The following is a 13,177-nucleotide window of genomic DNA, read 5'->3' as shown; positions in this document are numbered from 1 at the left end:
GAAAAAAAAGAGAGGGTAGAGGTGAGATAGAGAGAAGACAAAGAAACAAGAGATAGAGGGAAGACAGAAAGAAGACATTGAAAAAAAGAGAGAGAGAGAGAGACAGGTACAGAGAGAGGGCAGATACGAGGCAGCGAAGAAAAGATAAAGTAGAAAAAGAGGAGGCAAACAGAGGATAGAGAGGAGACAGAGAGAAGATAAGGAAAGAAGTGGAAAACAGAGGAAAGACAAAGACAACACAGTACAGAGAAAGAGAAAGGGGACGGAGAGGCAACAGAGAGAAGGAAACGATAAAGACAGAAAAAGAAACATGTGAAGACAGAGGGAACACAGAAAAAAGATAGCATAAAAAGAGAGAAAAGACAGAAAAAGGAGAAACAGAGAGAATGCAAAGAAAGAGGGCGTAGACGGAACATAAACGGGCACAGAAAGAGAAGTCAGAGAGAATTTGGAGTGAAAAGAGAGAGACAGAAACATTGTAAAGTGGAGACAAACTTCTTTACTTCCAGAGCTCACAGGAAAAACGAGAATAGACGGCAAACAGTGCAAACAGGAAAGAAAGTGAGTGTAAACAGAGAAGAAATTGAACCAGCCACTGTTCACAAATCTGCCTTCTTCCTAAAACCCCTAAACAGTGAAATCAGGAAAGTGTAAACAGAAAGACGAAAGCAGACACAAAAACGGCACTGCAAACAGAAAGAAGGGCAAAGTCAGACACCGTAAACAGACTTCCCGACTTTCTAAACCCCTTAAACAGTAAAAACAGAAAGAAAACAGGGCAAACAGAGCGAATAAAAAGACAATACGAAAGCCCCAGAATTTTCAAAACTAACTGGGGACCAAAACAAAGTCCTGGATGATTCGGCTCTACTAACAGCTTTGAAACTCAGCCGAAATGACAAGTGACAAAACTTCTTGGTTCGCCAGGTAATGATTTTAATTATATTGGGGGGTCCATTTTTTTACGCTGCTTATTTGTGTGTGTGTGTGTGTGTGTGTGTGTGTGTGTGTGTGTGTGTGTGTGTGTGTTGGGGGGACGGCTAAGTTAGGGTTATGAATGTCGTATGATTTTCTCCTTCGCATATATAATTCTCCTCGAGGGAAGTGTACATGCTTTGGTTCCTCACACACACACACACACACACACACACACACACACACACACACACACACACGATGCAGTGGTACGGTACAGCTGAGTCAGGGTACAAGAACGCGAGATCGTCTCTGTTCAGGCCACTCCTAATCATCATCATCTTATCACCAAGATTAAGATTCCCGGGGATAATAGTGCGGTTACGTTATTCATCATCATCATCATAACTATCACCCTCGTCATCACCATCATCATCATCATCATCATAAACATCATCATCATCGTCATCACCATCATCATCATCATCATAACTATCACCATCATCATCATCATCATCATAAACATCATCATCATCGTCATCACCATCATCATCATCATCATAACTATCACCATCATCATCATCATCATAAATATCACCCTTATCATCATAATCATCACCATTATCATCATAAATATAATCATCATTATCATCATCGTCCACATAAATATCACTATCATCTCATAAATATTATCATTATCGTCTTCATCATCGTTACCATCATCATCATCATCATCATCTTCATAATTATCACCATCATCATCATTATCATCATCCATACTTTTTCCTACTTAAGAACTGGGTGAGAGAGAGAGAGAGAGAGAGAGAGAGAGAGAGAGAGAGAGAGAGAGAGAGAGAGAGAGAGAGAGAGACTATCAGAAGCAGCAACTAACCAAAATTCTACCCTCAGCAAAATGGGCCACACTCCCACTCACTCACCATTCAATCTCCCGGAATCCTAACTAAAACGCATCCACATATACATGCTTACAAACTGGCCTTTTCCTTTCCGTTTCATACATTTTGGAAAAGTTATCTAGAAGTTAAAATAAACATGAGTCCTTTCACTATAACCTGGCCCAGTTTTTCGTGCTTTTGCAGCTAATATCACGTAGCTCAGTGGCAGAAAAAGACTGTGCTAAGGCTCTATACCCCTTCTGTAGCACTTCTTCGTGACTTGCATTGTATTCTAGTGTTGATCTGTTGTTAGAACTCGGGATTTAGGACGGAGCGATGGCAATTTTAGGTCAAGGCGAAAAAAGTATGAAAAGTATAGCATCAGATTATAGTGTGTGTGTGTGTGTGTGTGTGTGTGTGTGTGTGTGTGTAAGAACAGTAAAATACGAACTTGAGCCAAATTAAGATAAAAAGAACTATAGCCAAAAACAATCTTAATCGCTTCTTTAAAAAAATCCTTTGTTGTTTCTCCTTATCTTATCTCTGCGACTCTTAATCATCACTATCTTAGCTTCTTGTAACCGTGCACTTGGGGTGGGGTGATGGGGAGGGATGCCTTCACGCGGTGGCACTGATATGCTTGTCACGAAGAAGTGCTATGGAAAGGATGCGGAGCGGCAGCATGGTCTTTTCCTGCCACTGAGATGCGTGAAAGAAGCTGCAAAGGGACGAAAGTTTGGGACAAGTGAAGGTGAAAATAAATACTGATGTTTTATGGATTCTACTCACCTCAGGGCAGCCACAAACACTAATCCCTTAACAGAAAAACACTCCAACACGAGAGAATACACGATAGACGCCAGCACGAAAGAATACACAATAAAACACACGAAATATCCCACCACAACAGGATGCTGCTGATGACTGCGTGCGATATCCCACACGAGTCAGAGGGCGTCTGCCTGTTCGAGCTTGCTGCCTCTCCATTTCGAAGCTCGAGACAACGCGCAATAAACAATGGGTCGGAAGCTGAGTTGCTGCTGCTTCACATCGCCGCATCTTCGTCAATATTTCTTTAGACAGATAGATAGAGCAGACGCACACGTAACGATAGATCCAGCACAACAAGATGCTACTGATCCCTTGCTTGAGAATGCTCACACGAGTCAGAGGGCGTCTGTCTTTGCCAAGCTCACTTCCTCGCTGTTTCGAGGCACGAGACTGAACGCGCAATAAAAACTAGTTCGGAAACGGAGATGCTGCTGCTTCACTTCATGCCTTCATTTTTTTTTTTTTTTTTTAGATAAAATAGATGCATGCGTATCGACTGCATGAAGGTTATTTTAAGGCACATATTCACTATAGGTTTGATATTTCAGGTAGAGTTTCGCGTTCATTTTTCAACACAATAATTATTTTCCACTCATTCTCCACCGCCAGACTCCAACACCTCCGATGATCAATAATAGTTCAACCTGCGTCTTTCAAGTTCATATAATTTCACTTTAAGTCTGAACTTCAAATTAGCACGGGGGGAATGGAAACTGATTGATGTATTTTGGTTAATTCAGTAAAATCAGTGAGTTGTTTACATCATTTTGGCATAGCGAGTCGCGAACTAATGGCGCGAAATTAGAACCTGGTTGAATTTTTTTTCTTATTTTTTCCTTTATTTTTTATTTTTATTTTTTTTTTTGATGAAATGCAGACGTGAACTTTATATTGGACGTATTTCATATGTATTAAATGTCATAAAAATTCATTTTATCTCGAACTCAGACGAAAATTCTCTGATAAAATGAACACCTGAGCAACATTTCGTTCAAAGACGTGAGTTGACTACTAGATATAGCGAATACTGATGAGAAATACTTCCATGCACGTGATATATGGCTAATACAATGTTGATATCGTCATTCTGGCTTAACAAGAAATGACGTAGAGCGAGACTTCATTTTTTTTTATAATTATATATCGTGCATTCTCTCTCTCTCTCTCTCTCTCTCTCTCTCTCTCTCTACTTCTTTATCATTTTCTTCTCCTAATCTTGCCGCTTCCCCATACGTCTACGATCACGAGCTTTATCTACCTCCATTACACAACCCTCCCCTCTCTCTCTCGATAACACAACCTTGAGTTATCTACTGCTGGCGATGCTCGAGGTACCAGATGTCGCAATATGCATAACCTGACATATTCACAATCTATCTATCTATTTATAGCCAGACGCCATAATCCTGTAAGGAGTGGCCGTTTGACTTTGAGTTCGCTGTTTTTCGGGGAGGGGCACAAACCCTCCGCCAACCCACTTGCTGACACAAGGGAACACGTTAGGGTTGGTTATATGGTTACCACCCAGCGATGTAAATGGTTTCCTGTCTTACAGGAAACCATTTGACTTTCACTCCATGTAAAGCCACGTGAAGAGGAAAGAAGAGCAATAAAAAGTGACAGAAGACATGGAAGAAATAGGAAGAGAAGAGGGTAGTCACAGAAAAAGAATGCTTAAGGTGAAGGAAGAAGTAGGCAGCACTACATCAAGTGAGTGGATGATGGTCGTCCACCACCTACCACGCTTCACAAACTTAATAGAAAATTTACTCTCGTAACTTAGGACTTGTACCATCAGTCTATCTATCTATCTATCTGTCTATTATATATCTACTGCTGGAGGACATATAGATATGGAAGATTCTAAATACAGTACTGTCTTTGTCTGTGTGTGTGTGTGTGTGTGTGTGTGTGTGTGTGTGTTTCCTGTTAAAATAATCCTACTTATGACATAGACACCGGGTTTGGATTTTTTCAATACTCATCATCATCATCATCACCATCATCATCATCACCATCATCATCATCATCACCATCATCATCATCATCATCATCATCATCATCATCATCATTATTCAGTGATCCAGCACTTATGTCTGCAAATGTATGTATTTAAGCTTATCCTTGAACAAATACACACTCTCTCTCTCTCTCTCTCTCTCTCTCTCTCTCTCTCTCTCTCTCTCTATCTATCTATCTATCTATCTCTATCTATCTATCTATCTATCTATCTATCTATCTCTATGTCTCACCTAATCTAACCTACTCTAGCCTAACTTGACCCACCCTAACCTAGCATAGCCTAACCGATCCTTTCCCTTACAGAGCGAAGACTGCAGTGGTACCTGGCGATGGCGGCGGCGGCGGAGGGGGCGAGGGTGCCATCAGGAAAGGGATTAGCCCGCAGATGGCAGCCTTCTTCCTGGTGGCACAGATGGCGGGGGCGGGGTTCCTGGCACTGCCCCGCGCCATTGCTGATGTTGGTGAGGCGGGGAAATTTTGTGGGAATGTCTGAAAGCAGGTCTGAAATAAAAGAAAAGTTGGGGGAATGATTCAAAATACCTGGTGAGGGTGAAATTAATAGACGGGTATTTCATAGGGAAGGCAGAAACTAGGACTAAAGAAAGGAGACAGATAGACAGACAGACAGACAGACAGAAAGGATGTGTGAAAGAAAATGTGCATCCTGGTATACAAAGTGTTTTCAGACACACACACACACACACACACACACACACACACACACACACACACACAAACACACACACACACAAACACACACACACACAAACACACACAAACACACACACACACACAAACACACACACACACACACACACACACACACACACACATACAAGCATACACAATCGACCTAAGCCTAACCTAACCAATATACTCTGACCCTACCCAGCCCTACCTAACCTAACCTAACCATGCTTAATCAAATCTAACTTAATCTAACCCATCTCCTAGGTTGGCTGGGTATTCCTATGATGATCATCTTCTGCATTAGTGTTGGCTTTGCTGGGACGCGCCTGGGCAAGAGTTACGTCATTCTGGAGGAGCGCTGGCCAGAGGAGTATAAGGCCAGGTGTCGGCAGCCCTACAGCGAGATTGCTAAAAGGGCGCTTGGAAGGATCGGCGGGTGAGTTTTTAGCGGATCTGCGACGACTTTTGGTTACAGAGCTTCTTGGAGGATCTGAGAGGCATCCAAAGGGGTTATAGGGGATTTGAAAGAGTTGTAGGAGACCTGTGAACAGGGCCGGATTTAGACATATGGAGGCCTATGGGCAGCCTCCGTGTGGAGGCCCCCCCTACCTTAGAATTATATAAAGTTGAAGACATAGTTGAAGTCATTCATGAGGTTTGAAGTTGACCGGTTCCAATTTACCACCTCATATGACGAAAAATTTCAAGCAATTTCATTGCAGAAAATATATATTTTTTCAAGATTCTTCACATTACTGAAAGTTGAAACCTCAAATAATGGTTTTCTCCAACAAAGTATAGTAAGATATGACTAGATTTCGTCGGAAATAATATATGTATTACATCTAACAGAGCATCTCCACTATGGTGGTCACCGAGCTATGCGCCACAGCTTATATGCTATAATAGTTAGCTAGGTTTTTAATTCCACTCATTTCTGCAACAACAAAAGGTGACCTGTCAGCTACTAAGATTTCATTAAAAACATACGGTAATATAAGAAGGCATTATTTGAGATCCGTCTGGAAATGGAACTCGAAAGTGGTTGTTTGCTTTTTGCTGGGTTAGGTAGGGGTAATGATTAGCTTTAGCTTAAAAACGGAGGTCGCCCACCATGGCTTTGGCAGGGTTAGGTGTGGTACGTGAAAGGGGTAAAAACAGTATAACATACGATCCAAACACCAGACTTCCGGAAACTTGATATTCAACTAAACAACATGAAAACCATGAAGAGATCAATATACATCTGAATCCCCCATCATCTCCATCACGTTTTCTTGATTTCAAATCGACATCGCCGCGCTATATACGCTGGCTTACCGTTAACCAGTCCCACGAGTTTCGCCAAGAACAACACACTTCCGTCAAAAGCAACTCAGATACCACAAACGGTTCCCACCGCCATCGTGCCCCTGGCAGGGTTGGATTGGGTAAGGTAAAATTGGTTCATAAAACCATAAATGGTCAAAGTGTCTGATTTGGGGTCTTTTTTTCATCCACCAAAATTACTTTTCAACTTAATAAATAGGCTAGGCCTTTATAAATTAATTCAGAATTAAGCTAGGACTGGCATAGCCTAATGTATGTAGTAACTAATAAATGTAGGCTGGCTAAGTTAAGCTACAGTAGACCTACCTACGAAATCGTATCAAGTATAAGTGACACAGGTTAGGCTGTTAAATATACGATATAATCAGTCAAATTAGACACAAACCTAACTGCGAGCATAATAATGAAAACGGGCTAGATGAACTAGCCCCTTTCTACTATTCGTTTTTCCCAAAACTTCACCCTCGGTGTCTCCTTTCCATCTACTAATAGCACATGTGACTTTGTTATATAAGTTAACCATAGGAATAGTTACTGAAACCAATAACGTATTCCAAATATATACTAATTTCTGAAATTAACTAACTTACCTGCTCCTGATTCCCTTTGAATTTGTCAACAAACAGCGGGACAAGAATACGTTCCGGGGCATTCGATCATGGAAAAAATATATATATTTATAACTGATATTCTCATATTCGTTCATTTTCCAAGTAGTTAATAAATATGTATAGAATATTATAATGAAAGTATCAGTCTAATATAGCCTAAGCTACACAGAGTCAGTTGAATGTATTATTTTTACAATACATGAAATGTTTCATAGAAAACCTCAAGTTTTCATGGATTAAGGGGTAACTATTTGATATGCTTTCTTTCCGGACCTCTGGACTGGTGGTAGTTTTCCGTGATAAAATCGATAAAGGTAAAATCAAAATTTTTATCCCTGTCCATATAAAAATTTGTAAAATAATATTAATGATAATAATAATGATGATGATCATAAAATCACATTAAATGTGTGGAGACCCCTGGGCAGCTGCCCACTTTGCCCTAAATCCGGCCCTGCCTGTGAAGTATTTAGAAGTATAAGAGGTTGGGAAAGATCGGCGGATGGGTTTTTAGGGGATCTGCGACGACTTTGGGGGAGTGGGAATGCTTCTTGGAGGATCTGAGAGGGTTCCAAAGAGAGTTGTAGAAGATCTGTGAAGATATTAGAAACATAAGTCTATCAATCTATCTATCTATCCGTCTATCTTATCACCTCTCTCTCTCCGTAGCAGAATCACTCAGTACATCGCAGTGATCAAACTAACAGGGACAACGACTGTTTAATTGATCCATCTATGTATCTGTCTACTTATCCATCTACCTATCTATCTTATCACTTTCTCTCTGTCCTTAGCAAAATCACCCAGTACGTCGTCGTGATCAAATTAATGGGGACAACGACCGTGTACGTGATCCTGACCTCCGAGTTGATCCACCGTATCATCCAGCACACGACAGACTATCAGTGCGTCCTCTCTCAGTGCCACCTTATTCTGATTGTAGGGGCTTGTATGGCACCTCTGACCTGGCTGGCGACACCTAAGGACTTCTGGTAGGTAGTAACATCTCTCACCTTTTATCTACCTGTTTGTCTATCTGTCTGTCTGTCTGTCTATCTATCTATCTCCTGCGTCCTCCTAGTGTCATCCTTACGTTGCTTGCTAAACAATCATGATGTGTCCGTGATTCTATAGATTTCTCTCTCTCTCTCTCTCTCTCTCTCTCTCTCTAGTTCTCCCCAATTTTTTTTTTTTAATTCTTGTACCCGAAACACGATTTAATTTGGAAGGGCATTGTGTTTTGAAATTAAATGTAGATATGTTAAAGTGTAGATAAAACGCTTTAATTGTGGATAAATCGGTTGTTGGTGGGAGATAAGGGAACTGTGACGTGCTGGTTAATGAACAGATTATTGATAGTAGGCCACTGCTATTATTGCTACTACTGTTACCATTGCTACTACCACCACTACTACTATACTACAACTACTACTACTACTGCTGCTGCTGCTGCTGCTACTGCTCCTGCTACTACTACCACTACTACTACTACCATCAACACCACCACAACCACCACCACCACTACTAATACCACAACTACCACCACCATTACTACTACCACTTCCACCACAACTACCACCACCACCACCACCACCACTACAACCAGCACCTCTCCCCAACAGGCAGGCGTCCTTACTGGCCGTGGTAGCGACGTTCGTGGCCATCGTAGTCATCATCATCGAGGTGTTCACGGCAGAAAACTTCCGCCCTGAAAACCCCCTGTACCCGAACCCCACCATAAGGTCCTTCTCCCTGGGTTTTGGCGCCATTCTGTACGCATTTGGCGGGTCCGCTGTCTTCCCTACCATCCAGAATGATATGGCGGATCGATCTCAGTTTTGGAAGAGCGTCATCGGCGGTTTTGCTGGTGAGATGGAGGGATGGGTAAGAGAGAGAGAGAGAGAGAGAGAGAGAGGAAGGGGGAGAAGGGGATGACGGGGAGGGAGAAAATAAGAATGAGGGCGGAGAGTGTGTGAATGTGCAAGTGTGTGAATGTGTGTGTGTGTGTGTGTGTGTGTGTGTGTGTGTGCGTGTAACTTCCATCCGTTGCTTCTTTCTTTTAACATATCAGTCCACTAATTTCCAAGTCTCACATTCCTCTATCTGCCAGTGGAGTTGGTGAGGCAGATATTATAACTGCCTCAAAATTTCCACGCACACACACACACATTCACTAATTCCCCCACGTACACCCATTCCTCCCCTTCGCCTCCAGGTATCATCTCTCTCTACCTGCCTGTGGGGATGGTGGGGTACATTGCAGTGGGGGACGAGGTGGGCAGCAACATTCTCCTGATGCTTCCAGTCAACGCCGCTGTCCTGGCTGCCATTGCACTTGAAACCATCAACATTCTGTGTACCTACATCATCAGCTTCAATCCCGTGGCTCAGTCGCTAGAGGAGGCCTTTAACTTGCCCAGGAGTGAGTGTTTCTTCCCATGTTTCTCATCGTTTTACTCCTCTCTCTCTCTCTCTCTCTCTCTCTCTCTCTTTCATGTGAACCGGGAGGACTGCAGGCTGAAGTCACCCTTTTTCCTCCAGTCCACCATCGTCCTTTCAGGGGATAGGGAGGGGGTTGAGGGACGTTTTTGCGGAGGTTAGGTAAGGACAGGTGAAACAGGCATTTTTATCAGAGGGAAGCAAGTCAGTCTTATAACTTGACAAATCTTATACTTCAAATGAATGGATTAATCTAAGTCGTCTTATCTTTTTCATCATTCAGAGTTCGGATGGCAGAGAATCGTACTCAGAACGTCGCTGGTGATGCTTCAAATTCTGATTGGCCTGGCTATCCCAAACTTCGGCAAAATTCTGGACCTGCTGGGCGGCTCACTTATTACTCTGGTGACCTTCGTGCTGCCCCCGCTGATGTATATAAAGCTCATGGATGAGAAGAGTTCAAACTGGGAGACGAAGTGAGTTGTCTTTTACTGAGTCGAGTATGTAGGGTTGGATTACTTTGATTTAGTTGGGGCTTAAGGTTAAGATAAATTCCTTTTTACAGTATTTAGTTAGAGCTTTTAAGTCATGTTGGATTTCCTTTGCTTTCATACGAGCTTCAAGTTGGACTCCTTTTGCCTAAGTTAGGGATCCAAATTACCGGTAGTCAAGTTCCAATTTCTTCTCCTTTACTTTTCTATCTCTTTATGTAATACAACAAAGAAGGAACCAAAAGCTAGAAGCATAATCTCACACACCCCTCCCTCTCTCCCCAGGACTATGCCACTGTGGGAGCGTCTGTACCTCATCGAGATCATGATAGTGGGCATAGTTGGTGGCATATTCTCGACCATCACTGCCACCTACGAAATCATCATCACCTCGTTCGATAACACCTGCTTCCTCAACTTCAATACACTTTGTCCTGAATACTAAATAAAAAAATATATGGGATTTACAGGCTAAGCTCCCTAATCCAGTACATTTAAGATGAAGATGACTTGTATGCTTTGTGACATTTAATGACTGGTACTGGGGTATACTTAGTGAAAATATAAAAAATCCCCAGTCACCTATTTTTATACAACAATTAGCTTTTTCAGCTTCAATATGCTTTGCCCTAAAAACTAAACAATAAATAAAGAAAAGCATTGGATTCCAAGTCTAGGCCACCATAGTTCAGTACATTTATGATCAGATGACCAGCCTACTTCCCTTGATGGCATTACATAAATGAAAATCCTCCATTCACCTCTCAGAGACAGAACCTATGCATGCAGCTTGATTGTCACTCCAACCTTCAGTTTGATGATATGGTACAGGTAAAAGATGCCTTCATACAGTGGTACCAATTTAGCCAGGCAACTTCAATGCCTGGTTATATAAACATCCTTAAACTTCCTCTCTATCCCCCGAAAAGTTCCTGGTGGGCTGCAGAAGGGCAGATTAAGGCTGTAGTCCACCAGGTTCACATTCCAGATTAGCATAAGGCCACAATAACAATGACAACATGAAGCTGATATGCCAGTGTCTCCAAATTCACAGTAGTAAGTAGTAGTAGTTATAACTCCAGGTTCATCTCAATGTGAACCCAATATTGTAGGTAGAAGTTGCCCCCTCCTGCAGTCCAGCATCCTTCTTTTAGGGAATAGAGAGGGAGCTGAAGAGCATCTGCATAACCAGGCATTGGAGTCACCAGTTATGTCGGTGCCATCACATGAACATGCCCCTCTCTTGTACCAAAGTAGCAAGTAATTGTAGGAAGCAGTGATATTGTAAATCTCGCCCCTTTCTACAGACCGTTTATTTTATTTCATAAAACTGGGCCACTCCTACAATTTGAATACTGTACTGAGATATGGTTGCCTGAAATTTAACAAAGCAAAGGTAGGAATGAGTCTCCTTTGTTACTAGTCAAATCAACCCTCCAATCTGACTACCTGGCCACTGACTGAGTTGAAAAGGAGTTTTGGACTGTTGTCAAGTCAGAGTAGTAGTAGCAGTACTTGTAACCCCAGGTTCATCTGAAACATGAACCTAGTGGAATGCAATCTGAAAATGCCTTTCACCTGCAGTCAACCATCTCTCTTTCAGGGTAGCCTACATTTGCATTATTGGGCAGCTCATCCACCCGGTAATATCGGTACCATCACATGAAGGCATCCCTTTCCAGTTTAGGGTAAATGCACTATATTTGTTCTAGTAACTCTGTATTACTGCCAGTTTCTTGTAATTCCAATAAACATATGACACGGGCACAAGTTGTTTGATATTTGCCCCACCTCAGTCATCATCATTATTGTTATCATTATTGCCATCATCATCACCAGGTGCCTATCCCCAACTAAACAGCAGCATTCCTAGAAAGATCTGTATGCTGAATAAATCGTTTGGTGCCAGAGGGAGACAAGGACATACAGTACTGTATACAGGTATTTTTATTTATACTAACACCAGACAATTTTTTTCAGCTTCGGATGGAAACCTCATCGCAAAAGGGTTAAGAAAGAAATTATCTCACAAAATAAGTGTATGGAATCCATTTTTGAATTTTTCTTGTTAATTAGGCTTCCTTCACCCCTTCAGTCCAATTATGTATCTTTTATTTACAGGCCATTATCAAAATTTATTCAACTCTGGAGAGGAATTGCATACAGCCCTCCACTCTTCCATATTGTGAAAAAATGAAGGTGGCAATAAATTCAGATAAAGGTCACTGAATTGACAGGGGTACACAAGGTAGATTATGCCACAACAGCAAGAATAACATAAACAGATCAGTAATAAAGAGGAAAAACATTGACTATGAGACCCTGCCATACATAAATAAAATCACAAGAAGGTACCACAGTCAGAACAAAGTAAAGGTGATAACAACGTGGAAAATTCTAAGGGAGGAGTTAAGACCTGGATAGCCCTCCCATCCTTGACTATACTCCTTTTACTTTAATTTGGCCTAAGATTGCCATCTCTCCACCTTAAAATTTGAAAGACAAGAAATCGGTTTGCACTGGAATATGATGCTAATCACAAATTAGTGCTATGGGAAGGCAGCACAGCATTAACATTATCCACTTCTGCAATGAGCTTTGTGAAAGAAGCTAAAAGAGATGAAAATCTGAGCCAAGTTAAGGTAAAAGACATGTAATCAAGTCAGTTTCACTTGCATATGATCAATGGATGGATATTTTCTCTCTCTCTCTCTCTTCCTCTCCCTCCCTCTCTTTTTCTCTTGTTGTTGTCATTGTTGTCATCATTGTATTCATTCTCTCTCTCTCTCTCTCCCCCTTATCGGATGAATTCTCGTGCATTGTGGGGATGGCTCAGTCAGTGTTATCAATGTCTATCCAGCATCATTTATTCATATCCTACTTCCACTGCCCATACCAGCAGACTGAGCTGTTCCCTAAAAATATAAGATACGGCCAGGAGGGTGTTTAGTGA

General features: G+C 41.7%; 1 protein-coding gene across 1 annotated transcript; it reads left to right on the top strand.

The window, feature by feature from the left end:
- The first annotated feature begins 895 nt into the window (after positions 1 to 895).
- On the top strand, positions 896 to 10,669 carry LOC145398796 (uncharacterized). Its single transcript, XM_080271605.1, has 8 exons — positions 896 to 927; positions 4,968 to 5,125; positions 5,619 to 5,790; positions 8,089 to 8,286; positions 8,917 to 9,161; positions 9,510 to 9,716; positions 10,017 to 10,209; positions 10,510 to 10,669. The coding sequence occupies exons 1-8, from the start codon at positions 896 to 898 to the stop codon at positions 10,667 to 10,669; spliced, it is 1,365 nt and encodes a 454-aa protein (XP_080127731.1).
- Positions 10,670 to 13,177: the final 2,508 nt, after the last annotated feature.

The sequence above is a fragment of the Coenobita brevimanus genome, chromosome 46, assembly GCF_032717465.1.
Source record: "Coenobita brevimanus isolate Jiangsu-jjx chromosome 46, ASM3271746v2, whole genome shotgun sequence".
Lineage (NCBI taxonomy): Eukaryota > Metazoa > Arthropoda > Malacostraca > Decapoda > Coenobitidae > Coenobita > Coenobita brevimanus.
This window is presented reverse-complemented; position numbering and strand designations above follow the sequence as displayed.

Excerpts from the sequence above, each read along its gene's own strand:
- LOC145398796 (XM_080271605.1), top strand. The coding sequence starts at position 896 with ATGACAAGTGACAAAACTTCTTGGTTCGCCAG. Across the intron at positions 5,791-8,088 it reads GCGCTTGGAAGGATCGGCGG|CAAAATCACCCAGTACGTCG; the intron begins GTGAGTTTTTAG and ends CTCTGTCCTTAG. Across the intron at positions 10,210-10,509 it reads AGTTCAAACTGGGAGACGAA|GACTATGCCACTGTGGGAGC; the intron begins GTGAGTTGTCTT and ends CTCTCTCCCCAG.